We start from the raw sequence: 20425 nt of genomic DNA, 5'->3' as shown, positions 1-20425 counted from the left end.
AGACTCTCCAAAAGGATGACTATACTTTGTGTTTATGGTAACTCACCTGCCAAAATTGGTATCAATGGAAGCTCCAAAGTACAAAATAGCTGCCATAAGCCATAAGCCTGTGTTACAGGAAGAGAGAATATAACTGTGGATTTGAGTTTTTATCTTCATTTTGTTGTAAAGCAACTTGGCGTTGTTGTGTTAGGATTGAAGCGAACTCTCTCTGAAGTGGTTTCTCATCCTATCTTCATTCTTTTTGATAAAACCCTTATTTCCATCACAGAGACTATTTCCTTACCATATGAATACCTGGTAGACATATTCCAAAATTTCACAAGGCCTTTGCTTTCTCACTTTCAGGAGTCTTACATTTTAACTACAGAATGGCTCACTGAGTTCCAATCATTTTACCCAGTCTTCATCAGTCTTGCATTATTGACCCTTCAGGTAGTCAGGAATGTTGGAGTCTTTTATGTTAGGCCACCTGTTTTAAGAACATGAAATCCTTTCTCTTTTATTCATATCACCTTCCATGTTGTTTGTTTATTTATAGGCCCCTATTTTTACACAGGGTGTCATGTAGCCCAGTGTGTCCTCAAACTTCATAGATGAGCCTGCCCTTGAACTTTTTCCTACTCTCACTTTCTAAGTGCTGGGTTCCAGGCATGTCCATCATACCAGATTTTCTGTGATGTTTACTGTAGTCTTTTCTGCTGTTGCCTAAGAGTGCTGGGCCTAATCTTCTAGTTCCCCTCAATTTCTCTGTCTGTTCCTGCATTCTAGGGCAGACTGATCCTCTCTGGGACACATCAAATGAGCTCTTCTTCAACCCTTAGACAGTTTTCCTGTGTGGGCCATTCCTAAAGGCAGGAGAGGAGAGATGCAGCTTGATTTAGAGCCAGGAATGAAAAAGCCTCCAGCTATAATCTGTCCTAGGAAGCTTCTCATCTCTCTAGTATCCATCACCATTGCTTCTGACAGTCTTTCCTTCAGTTTTCCTCAGTTGTCCCTCCAATAAGAATCTAACTGAAGCAGGTTGGGACCATTCTATTACTAACTAAAATAAACCCTTGGCATCAGAAACACATATAAGGCTTTGAAACAATTGTTTTCAATATATAGGACATACTTTAAAACTGCAGAAGTTATCATTTTAGTCTTTCCTTTTCTAAATGAGGCACAGGTGAACTTGGTCTTAGGAAAAACATCTCACTTCATGTTCAAAACACTAAGTGTGAGTGTGGGTAACAAATGAAAACACAGGTCTTACACAGCTAGAAATTACAGTATTAAAAAAAGGACTTGCCTTCAACTTAGAACAAAGATCCATTGTAAGGTCGTAGAGTATCTTCAGGTTCACACATACGTTCTGACTCTTTAAAATGAAGACATTAAAGTTAGATGAACTTAGCAGACATTCTCATCACAGTCTGGGAACTGATATCACTTACAAAAGTATTTGTAGTGACACGGGAAAATGCTCCTGCTAACGTTTGTGCCAATCGCCATAAACAAGGTCCCTATAGAAAAGTACTTCCATTGGGCAAGTCAGGCTGTCCTCAAGGAGACACTTCCCCAGCCCAGTGTTTTCTTCATTGTATAGATAGAAATAGAGCTCCTAATGCCTGGTGTAATGGAGCCAGAAACAGATTTTCAGACCTCACAGCATCTCATTTCTGCTCTACCACACAGCAACCACTTAATGGGTGTGACATTCACACTAACTTATCCATTAACGCCCTAGGACAGGTAAATATAAAACCCCTAAGAAGTCACAAGCAGAGGCTATGTTCAAAGAACAGAGAGGGAAGATAGAACGAGGCAGTCCCTCAACACACAATCTGTGCTCTTCCTAACAGGGTCTTCACAACATTTTATTCAGCATCCCACTCTGCCAAATAGCCCCAAACTCCAGGCTGCTCGGAATTACGTCTCTGCTAAATCCTCACATTAGGAGAAACTCCTAATGTATCTAAAAAGTATGTGGCTCCTAGCTGGATGTATGCTAGCATGGTTCTTCAGTCTTCATGAACTTGGCTTTCCCTTGAACAACTCAGGAGATATGAAGCAGAGGACCACATCTCTGCCACCACCTGGAACAATCATAATGGTGTCCTGCAGCTCTCTCAACTTCAAAGTAATCACAACCTTCCACTTTGAACCACCCTAAGACAGGCCAGTTCCTTGGCATGGTACAGCCCCATGAGAGCTCTGCATGCACCTGAATTCTAGAGTCCCCTTTCTCCTTCCCAAACCGCCCTTGTTGTCCCACTAAGGAGCTAATTTTCTAAGAGGCCTTGTATTCATTTATTCCTATCTGAGCTCCCTTTCATTCTGAGGAACTCAAATCACCTCTTCAGAGTGGCGTATAAGCAGACCCCATAAACTAAAGGTCCAACTTCCATTTCTCATTCTCAAATACTACAAGGCTCTCCCATGACCCCATCAGGCCAACAAACATGATTGGAACTGCATTTAAAGCTTATCCTCATGAGGCAAGAACAAGGTTCCTCAGGAATAGAGAGTGGAAGCTCTAGATCAGGCTTAACAGCATCACTAAGCATCAGTTCCAGTCTGCATTAAAAGAGCATACCCTCTAGAGCTGATTTTTATTCCTTGCAGGCATCTTATCCTTCAATAATATGTGGGAATAATAAATAATTAATAATAATAATAATAATAATAATAATAATAATAATAAACAACTTGGCTTAAAGTCATGAATCCAAACTGAACCATCAAATATACCTTGGTTGAGATGAGGAACAGTAGCATGTGCACATCTAATATCCCCATATGTGAACTGGGACTGATAAATCTGAGGTGGACAATTTCTTACAGTCAGATTGTTTGGGGAATCTTTGCTGTACTGAGAGGATTATAATCACCTGTGAGGGAAGAGGGATACTTTCCAAGTGCTAAAATGGAATCTTGGCTCCTATATGACCACTCCCCAGGCTGCCAGGACCAGATTCCCATTTTTGTAAGAATTTCTTCTCTGATTCTACAATCTATTTCATGATTTTCTGGTATACTTCTTTTTTAAATTCAAGAATACAGTGTTTATGGTATTTACAGCCTATCCATTTATGTGACACAGACCCTCACTCTACACATGGTAGTTATGAGGATGAAGGGCAGGGTGTGCAGGCTCTCACATCTGCTGCTGTATCTTTGGTCATCTGAATGTTCATCTGCAGTGTTCCGCCATGTGGCTGAGTAGTTCACACCATGGCTGCAAATGCACTGCTCCCGAATATATCTCCTTCAGGAGAGGTAGCTTTTGAAGACCAGGGCTATCAGCAGTATAAGAGGGCTTGGGGAAACTCACCATGTCTTCTCTACCTAGACTGAGGAGGCTGTCCCCAAAAAGTCAGCCAACAAGAACTTGTCATTAGTGCTAAAGACTTAGAAAAGGACAGTCGTCTGCTCAGAGGAGGTTCTACTGACACTAGAGAATCCATACAAGAACTACACTATAATGAGATATTCCTAGAAATCTCTCATCTTTATACATTGGCCTCTACCAGAAACCTCAGCAAAAATAATTTGGATAGAACAAATGGCGTAAAAATGGGTGCTGGCAATATTCTTGTAACTATTAGATGATCTATGAAGTAGGAAAAGTCAGGATTGTATTAATGTAGACAGAACCTCGTCTTAAACATCTTACCACAATATTTATTGATGCATCACTGAATGTGCTGCTTGGTTTGACTGTGATGGACTTTTCTAGGTGTTTTGCTACTAAATCTTCAAATGAAGGTGCAGTGTCACTGGGATCTATGAGCCATGCAGCAACTCTGGGATCTAGTCCTACAAAACCAGCAACTGCAGAGAAAAAGGTTATTTAGGATTTATTCAAGTGACAAGCAATTGTTTCCCATCTTTACACTAAGCAGAGAGTTTTCCAAATATGAAATACAAATGGCTGAGAAACATTTAAAGAAATGTACGACATCCTTAGCCATTATGGAAATTAAATTAAAACTACACTGAGATTTCGTCTTACCCCAGTCACATTGCCCAATATCAATAAAACAATTGACAATGCTGACAAGAATTCTGATAAATGAGAACATTTACTCATTGCTGAGGGAGTAAAAATTCAGCCAGTGTGGAAATAAATGTGGAGATTCCTCAGAAGCTGAGAATAGATCTACCTCAAGATCCAGATATCCCACTCTTGGGCATATACCCAAAAATACAGTGAATTTTTGAAATCTGCAGGTGAATGTATGAACCTAGAGAAAAGAAACTTCCTAGTGAGTAAGGCAGACTCAAAATAGACAAATACTACATGCTTCCTCTTGTATGTGGATGTTAAGCTTTTACGCTTTTGACATGTGTACTAAAATTCAAATAACCACAGACATTAGATATCTAGTAAGGGGCAGTGGGATGGAGAGGCTCTTCCAAGAAAGGGGAAATAAAATATAGTGTTGTGGGAAGAAGAGGAGGAACTAGACTAAAGGAATCGAAGGCACAGAGGGAGATCCAAGTCAAGTAGGGACTATGAGAAGAACACCTAACACTAAAGGCATGTGAACACTAAACTAAAGGTTTTCATATGGAAACCCACTATTGTAGAAGCTTCCTAATGTAAATATATATGGAATGAATCTAAACAGAATCACCATACAAGGTGATCCCAAGTAGATATTTTATGCCACCAAGTAAAATTTCCAGTGCCAGGGATTCCAAAGGGGTCCCCTGGAATCCCCCCCAAACATCAGAGGTTGTTACCAAGGTCATGATTGCTTCCATAGTGAGGTGGTAAAGCCCTATTGTTGCAAACATCATCTATTTATTTTACTGAACATGGAGAAGTCTAGCTGGTGCCAAACTAGAAGGTTAACTGCTACTGTGTTCATGGTACTGGAAGGTACTTTGCACTTTACCAAGGGTTAAAGACAATCATCAACATCACCCAGCTATAAACCTGCTATCTACAACAGCAACCTGCCTACACGATACTCTGATACAAGAGTGGCACACAAGTTATGAAAGTACTTTTAGTACTCCATTAAATGGAACCCATACATGACACTGCTAAAGTGCCAACAACCTGAAACTAGACAGGCCACGAGCCCTGCTAAAGGAACATGGCAGTAAAATGATTCCTAATACAAAACAGATATACCCATAGATCAGTACCTCATTCAACCCTAATTAGAGAAGCTTCTCGATGTTGTTGATAGAAATTAACGGAGAGACCCACAACTAGACAATGTGCACAGAGTGAGAGATTTTGGAGTACTCAGTTCTAAATGGGACATTTTCATCAAAACTGTCCCCTCAAGGCTCAGGGGTCCTTGAGTTGGAGAAAGGAAAAATATTCTGAGAATCAGAGATGAGGAATGACTCCAAGGAAACAGTGTATTACAGATACAATGGGCTGACACATGTATGAACTCACAGAGACTGTGGCATTATACACAGGGCCTGTACAAGTTCAAGCCAGACAGGGTTCCACCACTGAGAAGAAGAAGTGGACAGGGGTCTCATCCAGAGCCAAGAAACTGTCTGTGATTGGTGTCTGTAAAATGCACTGTCACTGGGTATATCAACCACTTTCCAGGACAAGCCTCATAGGCAGAAGTACTTTTGTTTTGCTCTGGTTTTTGTGGACTTTTTGCTTCATTTTGTTTTAGAATTTCTTTTTTCTTTTTTCTTTTTTTCGGAGCTGGGGACCGAACCCAGGGCCTTGCGCTTGCGAGGCAAGCGCTCTACCACTGAGCTAAATCCCCAACCCCGATGAATTTTTTTATCTTATAGGTTTTTCTGTTTATTTGTTTTGACTTTCATTTTGTGTTTTTGTGGAAATATTTTTTAAGGAGAGAAGAGAGAGAAAGGGCATAGAATTAGGTGAGTAAGGAGGTGGGGGGAGATTTAGAAGAAGTTGGGGAGGGGAAACATAATCAAAATATACTATATATAAAAATTAAATAAAAAGAAACAAAGATGATTAATTTCCAATGAATAATACTTTGCTATCCTCTCAAATTACAGAATTAAATTTTATATTTAATTTTTATATTTTTGGGTATTTATCTGTGGTGTGTGTGTGTGTGTGTGTGTGTGTGTGTGTGTGTGGTGTGTCTGTGTGTATCTATTTGTATGTGTATAGGTGCATATATGCAGAAGCCCGAGGCTGCTGTCAGGAGTCTTCCTCAGATATTATCCATCTTATTTATTGAGGCAAGGTCCCTCAGTTGAACGTAGAGCTCCTCAGTATTGCTCTCTAGCTAGCCAGTTTGTTCTGGAGGTCCTGTCTCCACCTCCTGAGTGTACTAGGCAGGCATGCCATCACACCTACCCGGCATTTGCATAGGAACTAGGGAGCAGAACTCACATTCACACAGTAAGCACTTTACCCGCTGAGCCATATCTCCTCCCCTCTTTCTTGTGGGAAGGTGGCTGGATACATCCAGGTCCTACATGGCTGGTTAGTGTGAGCTTCATATTAAAGAATAGAACCTAAGCAGCTAAGAAGGGATAGCTGTTCAAGTTCACTTGGAACATGGGTCTCTCAATAATATAAGAGACTGGTGGCTGCATATGGGATGGATCCCCAGGTGGGGCAGTCTCTAGATGTTCTTTCCTTTAGTCTCTGCTGTACTCTTTGTCCCTGTAATTCCTTTAGACGGGAGAAATTCTGGGTTAAAATTTTGAGAAGTGGCTCCATCCCTCAACCAGGATCTGTGCCTAACCTCTGGATATTGTTTTCAGGTTTTCTCTCTCCTTTGTTGGGTATTTCAGCTAATGTCATCCCCATTGGGTCCAGGGAGTCTCTTGTTTTCCTGGCATCTGGGATTTTCCCCATCCCCCATTGCTACACACCTCTGTTCAATTTCCTATACAGCAGCCACCAAACCCAGACACTATTGCTGATGCCAAGAAGTGCTTGCTGACAGGAGGAGCCTGTGATGTCTCCTGAGAGGTTCTGCCAGAGCCTTACCCATACATATGCAGATGCTTGCAGCCAACCATCGGACTGAGGAGGGGGAGCTAATGGAGGATTTAGAGGAGGACTGAAGAAGCTGAAGGGGTTTTCAACTCCATAAGAAGAACAACAATATCAACCAACCAGATACTCCCAAGCTCCTTGGGACTAAACTACCAACCAACAACTACACATGGAGAGACCCATGGCTCCAGCTGCATATGTAGCAGAGGATGGCCTTGTCTGGCATCAAAGAGAGGGAAAGTCCTTAGTCCTGTGAAAGCTTGATACCCAAGCATAGGGGAATACTAGGGAAGTAGGGCAGGAGTGGGGGGTATCCTCATGGAGGGAGGGAAGAGGGCGTGGGGTGGGGGTTTTCGAAGAAGAAAACTGGGAGGGGAATAAACATTTAAAATGTAAATAAAATAGCCAATAATTTTTTTTTTTAAATATGAGACTCTAATCAGAAACCTAGGTCTATGTTCCTGTTTTTCTTGTCCCTCAACTGTTCTCTTGCCACTTGGGTTTTTCAGCCATTATAGTAGATTTTCTCTTCTACTTTCTCCTCTGAATCCTGTCTTCCCAAGCCATTCATAATGCTCCATCATAATCTCAGAATCATGACTCCTGAGTCAAGGGATAATGGTAGGAGCTACCTCAACTCACATAGTGTCCTTGACACTGTGTCTGAGTAAGCAGGCAGTACAGGCAAAGCAGAATGGTATTCCCTGACAGAATACATTCCAGTGAGACAACTAAAAACAAAAGAGGCTGGCTTTTAAATAAAACTATAATTTTGGATCACATCACACTAAATGCCAGATTGTCTAGCATCCTTAAGTTATTACATTAACCAGAGAGATGTATATTTACCATAGCAGCCAGTGTCAACACCTTTCTATATTATGTCCAAGACAACCAATGTTGGCAGATTTGGAACTTTGGCTGCTTGTGCCCCAGGACAGCAATGTTTGACTTCATATGACACTGGTAACACTGGCTGACCTCTGACATTCCAAAGGTAAGAGTTCTACAGAAAGATCTTTTGAAAGGACCTTGGAAATTGGACAGCACCAGAATGTTCTGGGTACTGATCCCTGTAAATGCTTACAAACTGACAAACAGAAGCCTGCCAGGACAAATTCCTACTTTTAGTTTGTTGAGGTCTGTCCATAGAGTTCTCCATAGTGGTCATATAGATTTTTCTTCTGTCTGTTTTATTCTGATGCACATATCTTTGATGGTTTATAAAGGTGAACTTTGACTTGAGGGGCTTTGAGCTGATACATACTCACCCTAAGAATCTGCTGCCTTATATTTCGCCATTTCCCAAGGAACCTCCTATCATAGTAATGTACATATATAAGTATATATTATTTAAATAATACCCACGTGCTCACCATAACCATAGCTTAAAAGTATTTTATATCAAGTTTTGCTGACTCTGTGGAGCAATTCATTATTTTGAAGTAAAGAAAAAACCCTAAATTTCCATACAGGAGTTACCATCTCAAGTTTACCGAGGCAGGTGATGAAGGGACTCTCTCTATAGAACTAGTCTAGTTAATAGATGAAGGAAAGGAACTGGGATGATAGCTCAGTGGTCAAAGTGCTCACCTTACAAGCCTGAGTAGCAGAGTTCAAATTCTCAAACCTATGTAAATGTCAGGTAGGTGTGGCAGCATGCCTGTACTTCCAAGCTTCAGAAGGCAAAGAGCAAGCTGGCTAGTTACATTTGCCAACTCTGGTTGACTGAGACCATACCTCAATGAATAAGGCAGAAGATCAATTAAAGCCTTTCCCAGCATCAACTTCAAGCTTCCACATATATGCATACACCCCCCACATGTTCCTCTAAATAGATAAGCATATATACATGAAAATGAAAAAAGAAAAAAAGTAAAGAAAATATAATGGATTTTTGGATCTTACCAGATTGCAACTAAGGAACCTACACACTGACGGGCAATAGCTTCTAACATCATACAAACAAACAAAAAAACAAAAAAATAACAACATCACAGGACAAGTGTGGGAGGTGAAATACTGTTAGGACAGCTAAATGCAAAGAGATTACTGCTCACTCTGGGGAGTGATGGCATTGCCTTGTTCATGGGATCCTCACACAATAGAAGTGTCAGAGCTTAATCTTACGGTGTTTGAGATTTTGTTACAAAATACTAAGGAGTCTTTGGTTTGAAAAATGGAGAATTATAAAAGAAAATACCAACTGTAAGTCCAATTTGGTCAACCTTAGATAAGTAATTTTGTATATGTTAGAAATTGATTAAAATAAAAAAATTTCTCAACATTTTATTATGAACATTTTGAAATGCAGACAACTTGAGAAAAATGCACAACTAACTCAAGGACCTATCAGTGATCACTTCTTGGCCTTTTGGCTAAGATCAACTGAAGGATCTATCAGTGAATACTTGTACTCCATTTGATTTTATATTCATTCATATTCTCATTCTCTATTCTCTCTCTCTCTCTCTCTCTCTCTCTCTCTCTCTCTCTCTCTCTCTTTCTCTGGTTTTTCCAACCTGGCCTCAGTTAGAGACCCTCTGGCCTCTGCTTACTGAGTACTGGGATTAAAGGCATTCACCAGCTATTCCCTACTCTTTTAAAGATACTACATACCCTGCCTTGTTTGGTGCATTCTGTGTTGTAATTCTTGTGTTGTCTCTGGCCATTGATGGCAATAACAAAGCCCATTGTGACTATGTTTCAGGTCATTCTTTACACTGAAGGAGTATAAACTGGTACAAATATAATAATAACCCAAATACCACAGTAGCAAGTGAAGAAGCAGTGTCTGTGTGACCAGGAACCCTTGGAGCAGGTGACATGGTGGCCTGACCACTTTTCTAAGTCTTAGAGACAATGAGAATGGTGACTTACCATGCTTCCAACTGCCATCCTCACCATAAAGCTGCAGTACTGCTCTCACAAAGTCCTTGGCATTAAAACAAACAACAGGGCATTTACACCTAAGTGTCCAAAACAGTATGTTCCTAGACAAGAGAAAATTCACCATTTAGAAAGTAATATGGGTCTTGGAAACATACTGTAAGATCAAATGGCTAGCTGTCTTTACACAGCACATATATGCCTCGCTTAACTAAAGATCCCCATGAGGTGGGCATTACTTCTTATGCACAGTTCATTCACTAGGAAGCTTTGACTCAGGGCTTAACTCTGAGAAAAGCCTCTACTCCTGAAGCTCCTGTGCAGAATACACACACTGGACCTGGTTCAATCCCCTCCGAGCATTCCATCTCTCAGCATGCCAGGTCTCTCCTTCTGCCATCTCACTGTGCCACTTCTACCCGTACTGCTGGGGATGGCATATGCCCTTGCATGTCTACTCTTCTCCACCCACAACTTGTGCAACCTAACTCGAGAGATGTTCTGGGCAAGCAGCCTACCCACGCACCTTTCGTAGGACCCACATGTGCTGAACTGCAGCTTCTTTCTTCACCTTATGAGCTTCTGAATGTGGAATAACAGTTAACATCTGCCATAGCAGATACCAGGCTACCATTTCACAAGGATGCCACACTGAAACCTACTCACAGTGCTACAGGGCAGTCACTCCATCCAGTATGCAGATGAAAGGACTTGGATTCAGATATGTCACACCAAATAAATGGTAAGGTCGAATTCTGATACTATATTTTGCTACTGCCAGAAAATAAGCCCTAAACCACTAATCCCTAAGTTCCTCTTTGAGGAAAAAGTACAATAATACATTAAAAAGAGCTCTTTGATTGCGTAAGAAAGGAAGAAATAGGAGCCCAGTAGATATGCACACTGAGTGATGTGTCTGCTTGTCCTGCTCCATTGATAGACACTGTATAGTGCTTTGAAAGTTATGTGGCTTGGCCTTGATTTGTTTGAACAGGAGACCAAGATGGTAGAGAGGTCAAAGTGTCAACATCACTGGGTCTTGGCTTAGATAAGACTGGTAAGGGACCCAAGAAAGAGAAGGAAGAAGAATGATAGAAAATGGGGTATGGGGACCTCACTGACACACGCTGAGGCATACATCCAGGATGACATGATCTAATGGCTACACTGTCTTCACCTGGAGAGAAATCCAGGCTGGCTAACGTCTATCTTGGTAAGACAAACAGTAGAAGAGTTTCTTACGGGCTGGGAGGTGGCTCAATGGAAAAAGCACTTACCACACAAACACAAAGACTGGAATTCAGGTTCTGTTCTAATTTGCTTCCTGTTGCTGAGATAAAACACCAGAAGCAACTGGAGAAGAACAGGGTTTATTTAATCTTATGGGGGAGTCAGGGCAGGAACCTGGGGGAGAAACTGGGGCAGGGACCATAAAGGAATGACTGCTGGCTCACTTGCACCAGGCTCATCTTCAGATCCCTTTCTTATACAGCCCAGACCCACCTGTCCGGAGATGGTACCAACCAAGATGGCCTGGCCTCCCTCTCCAATATCAATCAGCAATTTTAAAAGTGCCTCTTAGGCATGGCCATAGTCCAATCTGATCAAGGCAAATACATAGTTGAGGTTACCTTGCTCCCAGGTACTCTAGGTTTGCATCAGGTTGAGAGCTGAAGCTACCTAGGACAGATTCACAGAACCTATGTAAATGCTTTGTGTCCTTCCTGTAATCCAGCACTGGGGAGGCAAGGACCCTACAGCAAGCTGGCTAGCTAGACTAGTTAAATAGATGAGCGCTACATTTAACAAGAGACTCTGCCTCAATAAAATAAGGCATACATACATGTGCATATATATACATGTGCAAACACTTACACACAACGCATACACATGCAAAATTTCTTATTATATATTTATGAATATATATATAATATGGTTAAAATTGATTTTGAATCCTAAATACACAACTGTAGAATTGGGACTATTTTCCCAGGTTTTTTTTTTTTTTTTTTTTTTTTTTGGTTTTTTTTTTTTGGAGCTGGGGACCGAACCCAGGGCCTTGCGCTTCCTAGGCAAGTGCTCTACCACTGAGCTAAATCCCCAACCCCTATTTTCCCAGTTTTATAGTACATGAGGGACTTTCTTTCCTAGAACTTACCATGCTTCAAAATGATACTGTGGCAGTGCTCCTGGGTATAGGATCATGACACTGAAAAAAAATACAAATCCTGCCCTAACCTTCATAGAGCTTAGTAGCTCAATACAATAAACAAAATAAGATGTATAAATGGTGGTTGTGATAGACATTATAGAGAAATGTGGGCTAGAGTAACAGTCTGGCTGTTAAAGGTTAGGCTTTCAAATGAAAACGTACAAGGGAAATGTGAAGATAGTGATTGTATATGTGCTGGGCTAGGGTACTGTTTTATCCAGATGTTTAGAAAAGGCCTAAGTGATAAAATAAGACATAAATGAAGATATGATAAGGTGAACAAAGTTTAGTTGATAAAGAAAAGCTCTTCGCAGAAAGCTTTAATAAATGTAAAGAAAACCAAAGAGCTAGAAAGTCTCTACCATATTTAGACACAATTAAATAAAGTTCATTTGGTTCATAATTACAGCAGCAAAGTCCAAAGAGCATGGCACTGGCTTGGCTCCACCTCATAACAGCCCACCAGTGTGAAAACTCACTCTAGCAAGATAACACTAATTCATTCATGAAGGAGGAGACTCTGTGACCCACCTACTCTCTGCTGAGTTCCTTCTCTTATTGTTCTCTCACCTCAAAACAGCAACCCCGGGGACTGAGACTATACATGTTTGGGTAACCTTTTTTACATTGTGTGAAGATGACTCTGTGTTTTCAATAGTTAATTCTGTACTGGCGGAGAGTAAATGCTGGCAGGATCTTGGTATGGTTATTTCTAAGGTTCAACACTAGTCCCTATTTTGTACATATTTGTCCTTCCTCACTAGCCTAGAGGCAATCTAGAATTCTATGACTGACTGTAAAGATGAGCTGATGACCAATAACTGGGCAAGAAGGGGAGGGTGGAAGTTCAGAGAGAGAGAGAGAGACAGATAGACAGACAGACAGACAGGATAAATAAGACGTGGGGATTCACCAGCAGACAGACCAGAGCGGAGCAGAGAGGTAGAGCTAACCATGTGGCAGAATGTAGCGCCAGAATTAGTTGGGTTAAGCTAGAGGATGAGGCTCCCCCTAGCAGCTCATCGCAAAGCTGCCACAATACTGGAACAGGCTTCCTTGGCATCAGGATGGAGCCTCCATCCCATAAACTCTGAGGGAAGGAACCACTGCTTTCATGGTTGTTCTCCTTTAAAATAATTTTATGTATTCATAAAAAACTAAAAGTTTAAATAATTAAAACTGGAGCTTGGGAGGTTTTACATTTAATGTACTAGATAAAGATTTCTTACCTGACGAATAGTCTATGTGCTTCTTGCTTTGGGTCCCAGAAAGGGGAATGCTCGGTATGTATGTAGATACAGTGATCTGTGGATGTGAAAGCCTTGCCCAGAGCACCACCATGGGCTGGGAGAATCAGAGGGCTGCTGCCTACATGGCTTTTTAGTAACACCACAATTCCTTTAACAGGACGAGTTAAAGCCTGTGAAGACACAGTAATGAATGCAAAGTCACAAATGAGAGCTAGCTATAAGACAAGAGTAAAATCTATGATGATCTTTAAAAATATCTGTGCACGTGCATGTGTAAGTCCAAGTATGGGCACACCATGGCACACACACAGAAGTTAGGAGACAAACTGGGATATTGATCTTCATCTTTCCCTTGTTTAATACAGAGTTTCTTGTTGCTTGTCACTGTGTATGCCAGGCTCGCTACCCTAAGCTTCAGGTGATTCTCTTGTATTTGCCTCCCACTTTACCATAGGAGCCCTAGGATTACAAACACATGCTATGGCATCCAGCTTTTATAGGTTCTGGGGATTCACACTTGGGCCTTCATGCTTGAACAGCAATCACTTTATCCACCGAGCCATCTTCCCATCCTCCGAGTTTTATTTTTAGATAGGGTCACCTACATAGCCTAGGCTGGCCTAGAATGCCTGCTCCTGCAAAGTGTTGGGATTATAGGCATGCGTTATCACATCTTGGTCTCAACTAATATTCTCTACTCTACAAAAAACTTTTCAAAAATAGAAATCAAAGTGTTTCAGGGCTCGGATTCCTCGTCTGGTTAGTAAATGATTTCAGGGTTACCTTTTGGAGAAAGGCATGTCACAACAGCCTTGATCAGGGCTCTGCGGAGGTCCAGAAGGGAAAGCTATTTCTCTGGCTTGGTTGGAGTCCTAACATTCCACGATAGCCAAAACAAGAGAATCAGTGCAACTGGGCCAGAAAATCAACCCCTAGCAAGGGACCATCTCTCAAGAAGGCAGGTTCACCTAAGCCATGCTAAATACATAGAAGAAATAATTATCTTTTTAAAATTTTCTTTGGGCTGGAGAGATGGCTCAGTGGTTAAGAGCACTAACTGCTCTTCCACAGGTCCTGAGTTCAATTCCCAGTAACTACGTGGTGGCTCACAACCATCTGTAATGGGATTTGATGCCCTCTTCTGGTGTGTCTGGAGACAGCTACAGTGTACTCACATAAATAAAATAAATAAAAAAATTTTTTTCTTTATGTTTTTTCTTCATTGGTGGGGATATAAAACTTGGCAACATGCAGTTATTTTTTATAATTTTCAAACTTTAATCATTTATTTGTATTTTTAACTGTTTATTGATTCTTTGTGAATGTCACATCATTTATCCCAGTCCCATGCCCTTCATATCTTCCCTCCCCTTGCCAAAAGAAAAGAAAATAAGATAAAATTTTTTAAAAATCTTGTTATGGAAGTTGCAGTGTGCAGCTTCTGTCCACACATCTTTACTTGTAAATGTTCACTGCAATATGAGTCATTGGTCTGTTTCAAGCCTCTGGCTTCTGTTACACTATCAATACTGGGTCCTCGCGGGGAATTCATAGGATATCCTGTTGTTGCCCTGTGTCATAGAGATCCTGAAGTTTTAGATTTGCAGGGCCAGCCCTTTTATGTGCTCCAGCAGATCACAGATGGGGTAGATATGGGGTGGGCCAACTCAAAGCCCTGTATCTGAGCCTAGGAGGTAGCTGAGTTGGTCAGCCTGCCAGTGATCCTGAGACTGCACCACCAGGGCGAGCTCTCCAGCACTGCCCTGGCTAGCTCCCCAATAATGCAACCAGCAAGGGGCAGGGTCAGCTCTCCTGTTCTCATTTCTTTAGGACCTGCTAATCTGGGCCTTCACCACCAGGCCAGCTTTACTCTGCTGCCCAGGAAAGGTACAGGGCCTGTTTCCTAAGTGCTGCAGCCAATGGAGGGTGGAGCCAGCTCTCCTGCTCTCACAGTTTTGGTGCTAGCTCACCCCATGGTAGATAAGGGGTAGGGATAGCTCTCTCTCCCCTAACCCCCAACCACTGTGCTGCCCAGGTGAGCTGCTGGGCCTGCTCTCTTGGGTGCTGCAGCCAGTGAAGGGCAAAGCCAGCTCTCTCCCACTCTCATGACCTCAGGGCCAGTTATCCTGCCTGCTGCCGGTGGTGAGGGCAAGGGCAGGTGAGAGTATCTCTTCCTTGCCCAAGCCATCCCACAACAAATTAGGGTCAGCCAGCTCTCCTGAACTCATGTCCTAGGAGTCACCTCCCTCATTGCTCCCCAACCCAGGTCAGCTTTTCTGTGCTGCCTAGGCAAGGGGAGGAGCCAGGACATCTGCATGGCCTTTGGTAGTAACACTGGTCTGGGACATCAACACAATCCTGGCTGCCATAAGACTATAGACCCAGACATGGCCCTTGGTGACAGTCTGAGCCAGGACCTCACCAGGCTTCCTCACGTTTGCCTATTCATCACGGCCATCCAGACAGCAGTTTCCCCTTTCTCCACAGTGCGTAAGCCTCCCAGCTTTGTGCTCTCTTCCATCTCTCCGTCACACATCTACCACAGTGGCACCCACAGCAGCGCTTCAGTGTCTTTCTTCCAGCCGTCCCCGCCAGCAGGTCCCAGGCAGGTCAAATAATCATCCTTTTAATGAAATAATGTACTTTCTTTCCCAGAATTCCCTCCTTCTAGCACAGTTGCATACAGAAGAACCAAGCTATACAGCTTTAAGTCTGCCTGCTTTTCTTAAATGATTTTACTAATTCTTTGAGAATTTCATACACAAACACCTTATATTTTGATCATATTCACCCCATTTGTCTTAGTTTGGATTTATTGCTGTGAAGAGACACTATGACCCAGGCAACTCTTATAAAGGAAAATATTTAATTGGTGCTGGCTTACAGTTTCAGAGGTGGTGAGAAATCATGGCATTGTCTAGGCAGGCATGGTGCTGGAGAAGGAGCTGAGAGGTCTACATCTTAATCCAAAGGCAGCAGAAGAAGAATGGATTCCATGCTGGGCAGAACTTGAGCATAGTAGATCTTAAAACCTGATTCCACAGTGACACAAAGCCTGACTTCATAGTGACACACTTCTTCCAAGAAGGCCACTCTCTTAATAGTGCCACTCCCCATGGGCCAATCACTCAAACACATGAGTCTGTGGGGTCCATTCCTATTCAAACACCATACCACCCTTTCCTATAGCTCCTCCCAGATCTAATCCCACTTCCCACTCCATATTGTTCTATTTTTTAATTTTATAACACACTGAGTCTAATTTGTGTTGCCCGTATACTCATGCGTGTAGGCCTCCACTGGAGCATGGTCAACCCTATCAGGTCCACACCTTTACAGAAACCGACTTTCTTTCCCTCACCATTTGTCAACAGTTCCTCACCTAGACGTGGGAACTTGTGAGCTCCTCCGCCTCCATGAGAAATGTTGGCTGCTTGATCCTCCAGGGGTCTTGTGTGGCAACCACAGCTGTTATAGTTCAGGAGGGCTATAATCCAGTTATGTCCAGAAGACACTACTTCAATCCAGTTTTCTCTAAGGTGTAGCTCTTAGCAATCTTTCGGTCCCCTATTCCATAATGGCCCATGAGCCTTGTAGGGGGTGTGATACAGATGTCCCATCTGTGGCTGAGAATCCACAGACTCTTACTCTCTCATATTTTTGGTCAGTTGTGTACTTTTACATTAACCACCATCCAGAAGTCTTCTCTGATAAGATCTGCACTAGTCTGTAGGTTTAGAGATAGACATTTAGAGGGCAGTTCCTCTTTTCTGAACTACTCAAAAAAAGCCCTTTCTTTTTTTTTCTCTGTTCTAAGCACACTTTTCCCATCCTTTTGGATTCCATACCATTTCTCTAAGCACCACGTGGCAGCTTATTCACTATGTGCCTGAGCTCCATACTGGCCCATTCAAATGTCACGACTTTCTCTCTTCCTCTTCTCTTTCTCCATCCTCTGGACAGTTGCCAAGATTTACAGTTTTCTTACCTTCAGGTCTTTCTTTTACACTAAATTGTCCTTGAGATTAAAAAAAAGGCTTATCCACCAAAACAAAACATAAAGATTCAACATAATTTGCATCAAGCCCCTAACTGGATGTTTACAGAAATTACGATGACATAACAAAATAAAGATATTATATGGAAAGGCAAAGGAACCCTGATAGCAAAAATTACCTTGAAAAAGACTAACTCAGTTGGATGATGGAAGCATTTTCCTTCTAATTTCTAAATTTATTACAAACCTCAGTAATCAAGATAGTATGCTTTCTAATATAAGACAGAAACAAAGATTAAAGGAAAGAATCAAACATATGGAGATCAACCCTTAGAGGTAATGTACCATACACTTATAACCCTAGCATTCAGAAAGCTGAGGCAGGAGAATGGTCATGAGTTTAAGGTCAGCTTGGATATATAGTGAAACTTTGTCTCAAACAAAACAAAAGCCCAGGGTAAACAGAAATCAACCCTTAGATTTACAGCCAACTGATTTCCAATGAAAGTGTTATGAAGATTAACTTTATTGTCAACTTGTTCAGACTTAGAGCTACTATGGAAACATACCTCGATAATATGTCTATAAGGATGCTTTTAGAAAGGCTTAATTGAGAGGGAAGACCTACTCTGTTTTCTTTTCTTTTTTTTTTTTTTTTTTGGAGCTGGGGACCGAACCCAGGGCCTTGCGCTTGCTGGGCAAGCGCTCTATCACTGAGCTAAATCCCCAACCCCGGAAGACCTACTCTGAATGTGGGCAACATCATCCCATGGATTTGAGTTCTGGAATGAATATAGTAAAAAGAAGAAAGTCAGACAAGACAAGTGTTCATTTGTCTCTGCTTCCTCAACCGTGAGTGCAATATGACCAACTATCTCAAGCTTCTGTTACCAGGCCTGCTCCACCATGAAGAACTATATTCTTAAATTTTAAGCAAAATAAATCTCCCCTGCCCCCTCCAATCGTTTTTTTTTTTAGAGATTTTCTCACAGTAATGAGAAAAGTAACTAATGAAAGCACTAAAAGATTTAAATGAAAGGCTGGAGAGATGGCTCAGTGATTAAGAGCACTGACTGCTCTTTCAGAGGTAGAGGTCCTGAGTTCAAATCCCAGCAACCACATGGTGGCTCACAACCATCTGTAATGGGATCTGATGCCCTCTTCTGTGTTTGAAGACAGCTAAATGTATTAATATAAACAAAATGAATGTTAAATCTTAAACAAAAAAGATTTAAATGAGAAGAGTATTTTCAACAAATAGAGCTGGGATGACTGGATTGTCACCTGCAAAGGGTGAATTTCCACAGCCTAGAATAAAACCTGGGCAAATCTGCTTGACTTGGGGAAGACAAAGCGGGGGGGGGGAGACAGACAGACACAGACACACAGACAGACATGTGGATATGTGAGTATATGGTGGAAGCCTGAGCAGAAAGTCAGATATCTTCTTCAATTACTCTATGTTTTTGCTTCGAGACAAGGTGTCTCACTGAAAGGACAGCTCAGTCTTTTAGCTAGACTAGCTAGCTAGCAAGTGCACAGGGTCCCCATTCTCAGTCTCCCAATGCTGAGGTTACATGTATGCAAAGCTGTGCCCTGCTTTTTCTGTGACTACTGGGGCTTGGAACTCAGTTCCATATTCAGGCAGAGCAAATGCTCTTACCCACTAAGCCATCTCCCCAAGCCCCAAGCATTCCGAATATGCTAATAAAAGCACAAAATAGGATTTTTAGATTTAAAGTTTTTTCTCAAATTTCTCAAGAAATCCACCTATTGGGAAAAATTGCAAATCACAAATCTTATTAGGAATCAGAATCATATAAAACATATAAAGAATTCTTATATATCCAAAATAGAAAAAATCATAATCTAATTCAAAAATAGGCAAACACCTTGAATTTCACTGAAGATACAAAAAGAACAATAAATACATAAGAATGCTCAGTATCACCATTGTTGAGCAAATGCACTTCAGCAGTACAACAAAGTAACACTTGGCACCAACAAGAATGGTTAAAGTAGAAAATAGAAGAAAATCTCCAGCAGGTGGAAAATTTGAGCCCCTCAGGCATAACTGGTGGAAGGTAGAATGGAGGACTCCTCTAGAAAACAGTCTGTCAGTTGCCCAGAATTGACAGGAACCCTACATTGTCACAATCACTTCCCAAAGTAGAGGAAGTAAGATGCAAAATCTTATTTCTAGCTCTCCTATCAAAAACAAAGAGGATTTGTTTTGAAATGAGGTCTTAACTATGTTTCCCAGGCTGAACCCAAACTCCAGAGTTCAAGTTACCCTCCTGGCCTATGTCTCTCAAGTGCTAGTGTCTCAAGCATGTGGTACAACTGTTTACTAACCTGCTTGGCACTGAGCTGTGTGGAACCGTCCTTGTACATCAATGTCACCACCAGGGCTGCTGCCTGCTTGAGAACATCCATCAGCTGGACTTTTGCCAAATCACCCAAATATCTAACATCACACAGCTGTTTCCCCAAAGCTCTTGTGTCCTCGGAATTTTGCCAGGATTCGGTCCCATCAGTCTCTTTTCCCAGCGCTGTGTGTTTACTTGCTTTTTCTGGGGAATTACTACATGTAATATATTTTCTTTTAAGATTCAAGCTGTCCTTATCTTCTTTGCCTATATTTTCCTTTAGGAAATGCTTTCTCTTATGCTCTATGTTCTGTAAAACTGAAGCTTCCTGATCACACTGTGGAATTAAATAACTGGAAAGGCCTGATGAGCTAATGCTGTTTTGTACTTGACCAGCAGAGACCTTGGTAATGGAGGGTTGAGAAGAGAGCTCAACGGATCCTCTTGGTGTCTGGTTTATTAATGACTTGGGGTTCTGCAGAAAAAGGGAAAAATATTTCATCACAACATGGATTCACAAGACATGTCTAGAAACCAAGTGCATTTCTGATACAGCTTATCACAGATAATGAGAGCACACAAGTCTTAAATTATCTGTGATCCTTCTCTTTTCTTTCTCTGGTGCATACCCAAGCACCATGCTCTAGCCTAGAACCACTCTTTCAACAGAGCTGGACAGTCTTTCTAGACTACATGATCCTGGAGCTAGAGCAGGTACAAGCTCAAAATGTTTCTTCTAAGCCCTACTAG

The 20425-nt window shown here is 41.7% G+C and overlaps 1 protein-coding gene across 1 annotated transcript in view; it reads right to left on the bottom strand.

The window, feature by feature from the left end:
- Poln (DNA polymerase nu) overlaps nucleotides 1–20218 on the bottom strand; it is a 114039-nt gene extending 93821 nt beyond the window's left edge. Inside the window, exons 1-6 of the mRNA XM_032916412.1 lie at nucleotides 19662–20218; nucleotides 13289–13479; nucleotides 9839–9951; nucleotides 3662–3819; nucleotides 1295–1363; nucleotides 47–107 (exon numbers count right to left, since the gene is read on the bottom strand). Of these exons, the coding sequence (XP_032772303.1) occupies nucleotides 47–107; nucleotides 1295–1363; nucleotides 3662–3819; nucleotides 9839–9951; nucleotides 13289–13479; nucleotides 19662–20177 (1108 nt within the window). The 5' untranslated portion in view covers nucleotides 20178–20218. The remainder of the gene's footprint in view (nucleotides 1–46; nucleotides 108–1294; nucleotides 1364–3661; nucleotides 3820–9838; nucleotides 9952–13288; nucleotides 13480–19661) is intronic.
- Between the last annotated feature and the right edge of the window lie 207 nt (nucleotides 20219–20425).

Source organism: Rattus rattus, chromosome 11 (genome assembly GCF_011064425.1).
Source record: "Rattus rattus isolate New Zealand chromosome 11, Rrattus_CSIRO_v1, whole genome shotgun sequence".
NCBI classification, from domain to species: Eukaryota; Metazoa; Chordata; class Mammalia; order Rodentia; family Muridae; genus Rattus; species Rattus rattus.
The sequence above is the reverse complement of the archived record's forward strand: the minus strand, read 5'-3'. Positions and strand labels throughout refer to the sequence as shown.